The sequence below is a fragment of the Mauremys reevesii genome, linkage group 2, assembly GCF_016161935.1.
Source record: "Mauremys reevesii isolate NIE-2019 linkage group 2, ASM1616193v1, whole genome shotgun sequence".
NCBI classification, from domain to species: domain Eukaryota; kingdom Metazoa; phylum Chordata; order Testudines; family Geoemydidae; genus Mauremys; species Mauremys reevesii.
This window is the reverse complement of record NC_052624.1, coordinates 273,704,892-273,717,921: the sequence shown is the minus strand read 5'-3', so window position 1 is coordinate 273,717,921 and position 13,030 is coordinate 273,704,892. Positions and strand designations below refer to the sequence as shown.

At 39.2% G+C, this 13,030-nt stretch overlaps 1 protein-coding gene across 1 annotated transcript in view; it reads right to left on the bottom strand.

Annotated features, from left to right (window-relative positions):
* KHDRBS3 (KH RNA binding domain containing, signal transduction associated 3) overlaps positions 1-13,030 on the bottom strand; it is a 202,254-nt gene that overhangs the window by 131,396 nt on the left and 57,828 nt on the right. The window contains exon 2 of the mRNA XM_039527237.1: positions 7,348-7,466. Within this exon, the coding sequence (XP_039383171.1) occupies positions 7,348-7,466 (119 nt within the window). The remainder of the gene's footprint in view (positions 1-7,347; positions 7,467-13,030) is intronic.

The following is a 13,030-nucleotide window of genomic DNA, read 5'->3' as shown; positions in this document are numbered from 1 at the left end:
TAGGGTAATTCACTTTGGATGAGCTAATGGCAAAGAAATGGATAGACCTGAATACCTTACATCTCAAGTGAGCAGTTATAGTGGCTAGGCACTTGGTGAAAACCTTCAGCCCTATGAAAAGACCAAAGGGTGGGGACCCTGTATTGGTGGGAAATCTCCCATATCACAAATCTGAGGTATTTCCTGTGTACCACATGAAAGCACCGGTGGAAACAGGCCACCTGAAGGTCCAAACCAGTCTTGAGGGGATTATAAAGGCCAGTGTCACCATCATGAACTTGAAATGTCAGAGGAACTTGTTGAGGCATCATAGTTCTAGGATAGGGCACATCCTCCCTTCCTTCTTTGGGATTAGAAAATAGTGGAACTAGGATCCCTTGACGCTGAACTCTAGAAGCATCACCTCCATTGCGCTGAATTGCAGAATGGAGTTCAACTCCTCTTTCAACAGTGTCTCACAAGAAAAATCCCTGAGAAGGGATGGGGATGGAGAGTAAGAAAGCAATATCCTTTGCTGACAAATTGAGGTGCACCAATCCTTGGTGATGCCAGCCAAGGATTTCCAGAAAAGGATAGAACATTTGCCATAAAGAGGAGGAAGAGCAGTTCTAGATCCCTCATAGTTAAGACCTTGGCAGAACCTATGGTGTCAAACCTTCTGCCAAGACGAAGACAGACTGGATAGCAGCTAAGGAAATGGCAAAGGATTATCTGCACTGGAATTTTTTCCTCTTCAGTGGTTTTGATGTCCTTGGCAGTCTACAGGTGTACGAGGCTGAGGGATTCTGCCTGATGGAACTCTGAGGTCTGACTTGTGCTTTCTGGGCTTATACACCAAAAAAGAAAACAAGATAGCTCTACAGTCGTAACAAATCAAGGGCCTCATTGGTCTTGGAGCTGAAGGAATCACAACCATCCTATACTGTGCAACTGCCAGACCTCCTTGAGTATCTCTGACAACTTGGGGCAATGTTGGCACAAGAACAAAGAACAGGGCCAAATGGCTATAGAGAGGCCATCGACAAGTTTAGGCTTGAAATTAGATGAAAGTTTCTAACAATCAGAGGAGTGGAGTTCTGGAACAGCTTCCCAAGGGGAGTAGTGAGGGCAAAAAACCTAACCAGTTTCAAGACTGATCTGGTTAAGTTTATGGAGGGGGAATGGTATGATGAATCTGTGTACAATGGCATGTGTCACACCTGCCACTGCTAGTAGCAAATGCATCTGATCTTCAGCTGTTGGAGATGGGCCACTAGATGGGGCGGGATCTGAGTTACTACAGAGAATTCTTTCCCAAGTGTCTGCCGGGTCAGTCTTGCACACATGCTCAGGGTCTAACTGACCATCATATTTGGATTGGAGAAGGAATTTTCCCCCAGGTCAGACAGGCAAAGACCCTGAGAGAGTTTCATCTTCCTCTGAAGCATAGAGCACAGATCAATGGCTGGTTTGATCTACAGTAAATTGTGGATTCTGAGTCAGAGATTATGGGTCTATGACAGGAGTGGGAGAGTGAGATTCTGTGATGTGCAGGAGGTCAGACTAGATGATCACAATGTTCTCTTCTGGCCTTAAAAGCTTTGGAGTCTAAATGGAGCCAGAAGAATTTTTGCATTGCCACAGGTGTAGCTATGGTGGATGCTACAAGTGTCACACACTTCCAAAGCTGCTTGCAGGAAAGTTTGGGCAATCGGCTCCTCTCAAGCATTATCATGACGTGCAACCCTGGCATCAGATTTGAATAAATATATCCAGAACTTTTGGGAGGCACTTTGTACATCTATCTGCTCTTCTAAATGTGGCCAGTATCGATGCTGGAGTCTGCCACGATTCCTTGCAAGTTTTAACAATCCTTCATTAATGAGAAAGTTTACAAGGTATGAAAGGATAGAGAATATCAAACAGCTTGTGCAACTTCTCTTGCACTTCCTCCAGCAGGATGTCAAGGATCTGAGCCACGTGTTTCATCAAGACTTGGAATGCCTTAAAATTGTCCACTGAACAAGGCACAGAGGGAGTTGCCACCTCACCAGGGAAGATGACAAAATTGCAGCCAGGATGAATTGTTCTTCCACAACTATGTGGTGATCGTCATCGCTCTCTTTCCTTTTTCTTTAGGGTCTATGACTGTACCAACTGAACTAGCTTGGAAAACATGCCCTAACCCTAAGAGGCAGTGTATCTAACCCTATAAGGGGGCAGGAGTGAATGTTCATTTGTAGGACCAGGATTGTATATTTTAGGGTACCTAGTAGGGACATGACTGATAACCATATGAATACTGGACTAGTGGATCCAGGGGAGAATACCAAGGGGCCCTGTTATTTGTGAGACCCATGCCTTTTACTGCTCAGAGAACAGTGTCCTAAGTTCCTCTCTAATAACCACAGAGGAGAAAGGAGATGAACAGAAGATGACTATTTATCTCTAAAGACATAGAAGATGAAAAGGAGTACATGCCCAGCAGCAGCGGGGCTACTTTTTCTAGAGTGCTACAGTATCCTTGCCTCTCTTTTACCTGGGAAGGAGGAAGGCATTGGTACAGACATCACAGTTCCTACATATGGAGCTCAGTACCATACCATACAAATCATACCAAGGAGCTCAGTACCAGTGTCAGATACTGCTCTGTGTGTCAATATCAAAAAGTCTGTGTTAGACGAAATGTGATCTGTTGATTTAGCCAGTACCACATGCATTTGTTTTATGGTTAATACAGAGGCCCTAAGGGGACCCATCTTATGGCACAGGTTATCCTCTGACTGGGGAGCCAAGCCTGAACCAAGTCTAATATATGACGACTCATGTCTTGTTTTCATAGACACCTATATCTCAACTCTAGAGGAGGACTTCATTGCTCTGCCACCCTCCCTCAATCTCTCCCGCTGAAGCTGTTCCATTTGGGATAAATAATTAATGAATCATTAGGCCACACAGACAGCATGCATGAGAATGGCTGTATATTTGAAACACAGGATCCAATCCCCCTGGCTCCAAAAAGAGGCCAGACTGAGGGAGATAGACATCAAAATACCCCATAGGGGAGTTCTCTAATCACTGGGCTAAGAGGTAGAAGATCTTTGTTCAATAGCTCTTATCCCCCTCAGGTGGAGGGGGAACTTGAACCAGGATCTCCCAGATCTCAGGTAAATACCCCAACCACTGGGCTAAAAGTTACAAGGGAAATCCTTCTCCCCCTCTACCCATAGCTTCTTGCAAGAAACACCTTCAGCACCTAACTTCAAGTAAGGGTTCACAGCTCCCTGCAGCCCAGATATAGGCATCAAACTCTCTGAGAGGGGCAGGGATCAGGACACAATCTTATTCTTAGCATCTTCCACTGGCTATTAGCATGCTGACTTTTGTGAATCCCATTCTTAGGTGCCTAACTTCCTCCATTCATTGTATAAAAAGCCCGAGCACCTAACTTAAGCTTTGTGAATCCCAGTGATCTTTTAGGCACCTAGAAGTTAGGCATTCCAACGCCTATGTTGTCCCTTTGTGAATCTAACACTGGATTGCTATACTGTCATGGCAACATTTATTCCATTTATTCCGTTTTGAGTAATGTTCTGAGCAACATTAAGATATGTTGCTCAGAACATTACTCAAAATGGAATAAATGGGAGATCCTTTTGTCCCCCTCCTTTTCCTAGAACAGAGTGTATAGTTTAGAAGGGATCCAGAGAACATCTTAATAATGAGAGAGGGTGGGTTAGTAAATGAAGTGGGCAGAACACCCTTCAACAACATTATACTGATTAAAGCATGAAAAAGGTTTAGTTAGGACGCAGAAATATAGTTTAAGTAACCAAATAATTTGTTAGAGTGTATTTCTTAAACTGCATTTTTGCCTGAGACAGAGAGGTTCAAAGTGCAGAGTCACCATCAGTACCCCAAAATGCAATCTGCTTCCTTTACAGTTCTACAGTGGCAGGTACTTAGAGTTTTCTCTTGCTCAATCTATTAACTGACAGCAATGTGAAAGCTTTTTGTTAAAACTGTTGGCAGGACTATATTAACTTTTTTCCAGGGTTGACTCAAAACTTTTATGCTCAATTATTCTGAGCAGAAACAATCCTATTTTAGGCACTCACTGCTGTAAACCATTAATCACACCATCTCCAAGCAATGGTTCTCTCAGTAGGCTACTCAAAAACGTTAGGCTGGTAACAAAATGACATTCTGCATCTTATCTGCAATCATAACAAAGACCTGATCATCAAAATCAGAATCCATATTAAATATAAATCACTGACAACTTTATATTTCATACCAACATGAACACAAACACAGAGTGTCTAAGAAAAATAATGTAGTATAATCAGCAAAATATAATAATGGAGGAGAGGGGATTTCATGCATTAAGGACAAAATCACTTAGAGCTTTTCTATATGGCGTGTTAGTGCGCAGAAAGCTGAAACAGCAATAGGTCCAAGTGCACTACAGATCTTTTATCATGCGGTAGCAGGGCTCACATGACCTGTTACTGCACAGCATGCTAGAGTGCTGTAGATTTACACCACAGTTTGCCATGTACTAACTCTCTGTATAGACATGCCTTTACTTTATCAGCAGACAGTCCCTAGGATTTTAGTGGTTTTAACTACATATAGACATCTTAATAGGAAATTCAAATCTTTGAAGTAAAACCAATATATGCTCTCCATAATGCAGAGTACTACAGGTCAGAACAAAAAAATCAAATACATGAATACAAAATGAGCAACAACTGGCTAGCCAGTTGAAAAGGATCTGGGGGTTAGAGTGGATCACAAATTGAGTGTGATGCAGGTGCAAAAAGGCTAATATCATTCCAGGAGGTAACTGTCCCGCTCTACTCGGCACCACTAAGGCCTCAGCTGGAGAACTATATCTCATTTTGGGCACCACACCTCAAGTTAGATTTTGACAAACTGGAGAAAGTCCAGACAAGAGCAACAAAAATGATTAATGGTCTAGAAGATATGACCTATGAGGAAAGATTTAAAAAGCTGGGCATGTTTAGTCTTGAAAAAAGAAGACTGATGGGGAACCTGATAAGTTTTCAAATATGTTAAGGTCTGTTATAAAGAGGCCAGTGAAAAATTGTTGTCCATGTCCACAGAAGGAAGGATAATCAGTAATTAGTTTATTCTTCAGTAAAGGATATTTAAGTAGATGTTAGACATTTTTTCATAACCATCCGAATAGTTAAGCACCAGAATAGGCTTCCCTGTCACTGAAGGTTTTTAACAACAGATTAAACAAACACCGGTCAGGGATGGTCTATGTATACTTAGAATCATAGAACTGGAAGGGACCTCAAGAGGTCATCTAGTCCAGTCCCCTACATTCAAAGCAGGACTAAGTATTTTCTAGACCATCCCTGTCAGGTGTTTGTCCAACCTTCCCTTGAAAATCCCCAATGATGGACATTCCACAACCTCCCTAGGCAATTTAGTTCATTGCTTAACCACCCTGACGGTTAGGAAGTTTTTCCTAATGTCCAATCCAAACTACCCTTGCTGCAATTTAAGCCCATTGTCCTATCCTCAGAGGTTAAGAAGAACAATTTTTCTTCCTCCTCCATTTAACAACCTTTTACGTACTTGAAAATGGTTATGTCCCCTCTCAGTTTTCTCTTCTACAGACCAAACAAACCCAATTTTTTATTCAATCTTCCGTCATGGGTCATATTTTCTAGACCTTTAATCATTTTTGTCACTCTTCTCTGGACTTTCTCCAATTTCTCCACATCTTTCCTGAAATGTGGCGCCCAGAACTGGACACAATACTCAAGTTGAAGCCTAATCAGTGCGGAGTAGAGCGGAAGTATTACTTCTTGTCTCTTGCTTACAATACTCCTGCTAATACATCCCAGTATGTTGTTTGTTTTTTTTACTTATTCTTTCCATATTTTAGACTCTGATCTTACCTCATTTTCACTGGCATTCATTATGTTAAACGTCCAATCACCATCAACCTTCTTGGTGAAACCCAAAACAAAGAAGTCATTAAGCACCTCTGCCATTTCCACATTTTCTGTTATTGTCTCTCTCCTCCTCATCGTGTAATGGGCCTACTCTGTCCTTGGTCTTCCTCTTGCTTCTAATATATTTGTAGATTGTTTTCTGGTTTCCTTTTATGTCCCTAGCCAGTTTGATCTTGTTTTGTGCCTTCACTTTTCTAATTTTGTCCCTACATACTTGTGTTATTTGTTTATATTCATCCTTTGTAATTTGACCGAGTTTCCACTTTTTGTAGGACTCTTTTGGGAGTTTTAGATCATTGAAGATCTCCTGGTTAAGCCAGGGTGGGCTCCTGCTATACTTCAAACTATCTCACTGCATAGGAAAGATAGGCTCTTGTGCCCTTAATAATGTCTCTTTGAAAAACTGCCAACTATCTTCAATTGTTTTTCCCCTTAGACTTGCTTCCCATGGGATGTTACCTACAACTCCCTGCGTTTGATCAAGTCTGCCTTCTTGAAATCCATTCTCTTTATTGTGCTGTTCTCCCTGATACCTTTCCTTAGAATCAGGAACTCTTCCATTTCATGATCACTTTCACCCAAATTGCCTTCCATTTTCAAATTCTCAACCAGTTCCTTCCTATTTGTCAAAATCAAATCTAGACCAGCCTCAGACTTGGTCCTGCCTCAGAGCACAGAGCTGGACTAGTTAACCTATCCAAATCTCTTCCAGCCCTATATTTGTGTGATTTGATATTAATATATTAGTGTCATTTTGTTAACCATCTAGGCAATAATATCCAGTGGGTAGCGTACAGGACCTGGAGACAGTCGGCCCAAATTCTAAACCCAGCTCTTCCACCTAATCATTGTGCAACCTTAGGCAAGTCACTTCACTTTTTTTTGTGCCCTTGGTTTCCCCACCTGTAAAAAACAGTATAATAATGCTTACCTACTTTGAAAATTGTTTTGAGGTCTATGGATTAAAATCACTATAAGTATTATTTTATTCTTTTTTTCTTTATTTTTTACTAGAGGTTACAGAACAGCTGCAATATCCTGGAGGTTTTGGTTATGTGCTTGTTTCAATATACTACAAACAAATATTTCCTTTTTCTACTGCTTGAAATGAGGGTTACAAGTAGTCTTCCCTTCACACAAGTAGACATAGGTATAGCTTTAAATCTAAAGTTCATAGAAAATGTATCTGGAGCAGTATGGTGAGGAAGCCAGTATGAGAACTATATATAATAAATTATAGAATAACATGAGCAATAGTAGATAATACTGTCTTAGGTTTAGGAACAATTTTCTGTTGCTTAAAGAACTGAATATATTTTGCTATCACATTCTTACAAAGAACCAGTTTTAAATTTCTGACAAATTAACTTACCTTAGGAAATTGTTTCACTGGAATTAATACTTTCTGCCCCAGCTTCATATTTTTATTTATCACTACATCAATATACTTTTCCTCTTCCTTTCCTTCCCCTTTTTGGAATTTCTCAATTTCTGTAAAGAAAAGTACAAAAATCTGTTACTGATTTTTTTTTAAACTTGATATCATGTTCTCAAGTAAATGAATAATTTTTATATCAGCATAAATTCCAAAACCAGTGTGTAACTTGTAAAACAGATTGATTTTCTCTCCTAGGCTGCCATTTACAACTACATATTTGAGTCATAAGAACATAAGAACGGTAATACTGGGTCAGACCAAAGGTCCATCAAGCCCAGTATCCTGTCCTCTGACAGTGGCCAATAGCAGGTGCCCCAAAGGGAATGAACAGACAGGTTATCATCAAGTGATACATGTCTTGTCACCCAATCCCAGCTTCTGGAAAACATGCTAGGAACACCATTCCTGCCCATCCTGGCTAATAGCCATTGATGGATCTATCTTCCATGAATCTATCTAGCTCCCTTTTGAAACCCGTTCTAGTACTGGCCTTCACAACACCCTCTGGCAAGGAGTTCTAGAGGATCATAGTCATTGCATGAAAAAAATACTTTCTTGTGTTTGTTTTAATCCTGCTACCTCTATTAATTTCATTTGGTGGCCCCTTGTTCTTGTATTATGAGAAGGAGTAAATAATACTTCCTTATTTGCTTTCTTTATACCACTCATGATTTTATAGATCTCTATCATATTCCCCCTTAGTCGCCACTTTTCCAAGCTGAAAAGTCCCAGTCATATTAATCTCACCTCATACGGAAGCCATTCCATACCACTAATAATTTTCTGAATCTTTTCCAATTCCAATACATCTTTTCTTCAGATGGGGCAACCACATCTGCACGCAGTATTCAAGGTGTGGGCATACCATGAATTTATATAGAGGCAATATGATATTTTCTGTATTATTATCTATCCCTTTCTTGATGATTCCCAACATTCTGATCACTTTTTTGACTGCCGCTGCACATTGAGTGATTGATTTCAGAGAACTATCCACAATGACTCCAAGATGTCTTTCTTGAGTGGTAACAGCTAATTTAGATCACATCATTGTATATGTATAGTTAGGATTATGTTTTCCAATGTGCATTACTTTGCATTTATCAACATTAAATTTAATCTGCCAGTTTGTTGTCCAGTCACCCAGTTTTGTGAGATCCCTTGTAATTCTTAAAGTCTGCTCTGAACTTAACTATCTTGAGTAATTTTGTATCATCTGCAAATTTTGCCACCTCACTGGTTACCCCTTTTTCCATATTGTTTATGAATATGTTAAATAGGACTGGGCCCAGTACAGATCCCTGGGGGACACCATTATTTACCTCTCTCCATTCTGAAAACTGAGCATTTATTCCTACCATTTGTTTTCTATCTTTTAACCAGTTACCAATCCATGAGAGAACCTTCCTTCTTAAAAGCCTTTGGTGAGGGACCTTGTCAATGGCTTTCTGAAAATCTAAATGCACTATATCCACTGGATCTCCTTTGTCCGCATGCTTGTTGACCCCATTAAAGAATTCTAGTAGATTGGTGAGGCATGATTTCCCTTTACAAAAACCATGTTGACTATTTCCCAACAAATTATGTTCATCTATGTGTCTGACAATTTTGTTCTTATGATAGTTTCAACCAATTTGACCGGTACTGAAGTGAGACTTACTGGCCTGTAGTTGCCAGGGTCACCTCTGGAGCCCTTTTTAAAAATTGGCATCACATTAGGTATCCTCCAGTCATTTGGTACAGAAGCTGATTTAAATGATAGGTTACAGATGACAGTTAGTAGTCTTGCAATTTCACATTTGAGTTCCTTCAGAGTTCTTGGGTGAATACCATCAGGTCCTGGAGACTTATTACTGTTTAGTTTATCAATTTGTTCCAAAATCTCCTCTAATGACACCTCAGTTTGGGACAGTTCCTCAGATCTGTCACCCAAAAAGAATGGCTCAGGTTTGGGACTCTCCTTAACATCCTCAATAGTGAAGACCAATACAAAGAATTCATTTAGTTTCTCCGCAATGGCCTTAACATCTTTGAGTGCTCCTTTAGCATCTCAATCATCCAGTGGCCCCACTGGTTGTTTAGCAGGCTTTCTGCTTCTGATGTATTTAAAAAAATACTTGCTATTACATTTGGAGTCGCTGGCTAGCTGTTCTTCAAATTATTTTTTGGTCTTTCTAATTATATTTTTACACTTCATTTGCCAGAGTTTATGCTCTTTTCTATTTTCCTCATTAGGATTTATCTTCCACTTTTTAAAGTATGCCTTTTTGCCTCTCACTGCTTCTTTTACTTTGTTGTTTAACCATAGCGGCTCTTTTTTGGTTCTCTTACTGTGTTTTTTAAATTGGGGTATACATTTAAGTTGAGTCTCTATTATGGTGTCTTTAAAAAGTCAAAGTATTTTTAAAAAAATCCTTATCTGTTACTATCAGCACTTTGGACTACAACTGACATTTAAGAAAATATAATTTATACTACACACTGGATCATTTATGAGACTTTTTTTAATATAGTTTACTCAGTTTGAACAATGAAATGTCTGTACTATCATTTTAGGGGGTTCTCCCGCATTTGCCCTATGCTTCCAAAACTTCAAGAGAACGTTTTAAATAAAAAGAAATCATCCACTGAAAATTCAAGAGTTCATGAGAATATTTCTATTTGATTTTATAAAACCCAGGAATTAACAACAAAACTTAAATCTTGTACCTTAAGCACAAAACAGTTGCTTTGAAAACTCTTTAAAAAGCTTTAATTTTTTTAAAATATATATGTGATGGGGTGTACCTGGACCTTCCTTGACCATATGCCTACTACACCCCGCTCTAAAAAGGAGTGGCAAAGGTGGGTCCTCCAGGACTGCCCAGAGAGGCCTTGTGGAAGCAGCCAATCATAACTCAGCAAGCTCAGCTAAAAGGAGCTGCAGGGCCTTAGCTGGTCAGTTCCTGGCTAGGGCTAGAGGGGCAAGGGAGGGTGCTCTGTTCTGGCCAGAAGAGCTTGATAGGCTGTTTGCACTAAATCTGGGAGAGAGAGGACCTGAGAATGCTAACCCTAAGGTAAACAGATAGCGGTAAAGGGACCAAGTAGGAAAAGGCCCAGAGACTGCAACAGCAACTAATTAAATGAAGCAGTATGTGGGTCTGCCTGGGTTGGAACTTGAAGTAGCGGGTGGTTCCCGCACCAGCCACTAGCAAAGTGGCCTAAGCCCCAAGAAGGGGACAAGGGTCCATTAGAAGAATGAGAGAAGAGCTGGATTTAAAGGGCCCAAAGATAGGGGGTGAAGACCCTGGGTGAAGACAGTTTGGCAAATGCTTTGCTATCCCAGAAGGGCTCCATTTTGATGGTGTGACTTGGCCAGAGGGCTGAACCACTGAAGACATGCTTAGTGACATTGGCAACCAACAGGGGGCTCCACAAGTAGGGGAAACGGTTACAGCACCACACCTAGCTGCTAGGGGATACTTGAGGTGAGTGCCCCATTACAATATTGTATATATTTAAAGTTTAATTCTCTTCGCCCTCCATAATCCACTCCCTATTCCCAACATACATTTTAACAAGAGTTGTAATGGAGTTATATCCTCCACTGTATAGGTTTGACATCTAGTTAAACACATTACTGTTAGCCTCCAGATGAAGTAAAACAATCTTTCCAATGTTTAAAGCTACAAAATACCAAAACAAATAACCACATGCCAAGTCCAAAAGTCTAGGATTGAAGTTAATGTACAGATGGTAACATTTCTGTGGATGATGCTTAGAAACACATTCACTCTTCATGTTTTTGAACATCCTGAGGATGTTGTTTCCACATCCACATCTATGGTCTCTCATTACATTTTCCACGTTACTTTAGCACAGTCTCCTTTAAAACAAACAAAGTGTAATCTTTGCATGTGCTTAAATCTTTGCAGTACTAGAGCCCTAAACCCTTATCTTGCACTACGTTAACCAGATGTGGAGTCCAGTGCCCACACAGAGCCCAGCTGATTTTAGAGTGCTCCATATAGGCATAGGGTCACCCTTCCCCAGGATGTCATATTAGATCAGGGGCCTTTGTCAGTTAACCCCTCTGCAAACTGATGGACATTACCATAACTTTTGTTTGTCAACAGGAACAAAATGTATCAAAAGACCTGTTAAGTATTTATTCAATATAGGCTTGATCCTACACCCACTGAATTAAATAGCAAAGCTTCTAATGACATCAGTTATGCAGAATCAGAGTCTTGTTTATTCCCCACATTTTTGCTTTGGGTCAACGCAAAACTCTGAATTATTTAAAAAACTACTTAGAGAACCAGAGCGTCTTCAAGGTACAGTCTCACAGACTAATTTGTTTGAGTGATTTGTCTCTTTTACTGCTAACAGAAAAAAAATTAAAAGGAGTCATTCTTGTTCATCACTGCAATAAAATCTGAGGGACAGCTAAAATAGATTAATCAGCTCACATTTTTCCTCGCTACTGAAATTTCACTCTGCTTTTTTATTTTTAGAATACACTTTCCCATAGCAAACACACAAAGTAAGAAATAAATACTCTTATGCTTATTATCTATGTTAATTTCTTATCATGATGTTACAAATTAAACAAAAACATGATTCACAAATGAAGACAAAAATTTCTGGTAGCGTGTGCTTCAAAGTTTAAAATTTATTTTAGTTGCTAAAATGTTAATATATCAAAACAAAACAACAACAAAAACCCTATTTTTAGGTGTCACAAATATCTGTTGGCCACCTCTTTACTTTTAAAGACCTAGTGCATTTTTACAACTGAGTCAAATGTAAAGTTTCCTTGAAATTTACTTTCAGGTGAAACTGGCAAGAGTGCACATATACAACAATGAGGAATTTAGATTATAGGAAGATTAAAGTTTAATGAACCATTTAAAGTTATAAAACTTTTGCTTTTTACTCTTTTACTTTTTTGATCTCCGGATTCACATGTCGAGTGTAGTACTCTCTAAAATAATACTAAACTAGCTATAATGCCCTTGTTCCAAGCAAGGTAAATTTCATTATCATCAGCTATGTTATATATCACTCAGCTAATAAGGTCAGTGTATTACAAAACTTTTTAAGAGGTTGTTTACTCAATTAAAATAAATTCTGCAATATTTAATATGGAAAAAGTGGGAGGAAATGTGTGGCAAGTGTGTGTTAATTGCAACATCAAAGACAACATACTAAAGATACATAAACTGTAGACTCAAACCCAAAGCTTTCTTATCATTTAAAAGACTTCAGTTATTCAATACTGGTCCCATTTTACTGACATAACATCTCATGAAAGAGATGACAATACGTTGTATATTAATTGTTTGTAATATAATATTTTGCCTATGCATTTATTGCCTGTGAATGAAACAAATTAACTACAATAATAGAAATAATATATAATCCTCAGATTTGATTATTTCCCCTCCTCTGCATAACAATTTTTACTAGAAATTGCTTAGAGGTGGTAAGTAAAACAAAAGGTATCCAATGTACACTTTTACTTGTTTTTTTTGTTTGTTTGTTTGTTTCACTGAGATAAAAGCGCCACTCAAAATTGAGACGTCTGGGCATGTACTGTGCGGGAGTAAGTTAAATTTGCAGTGACTTCCGATTA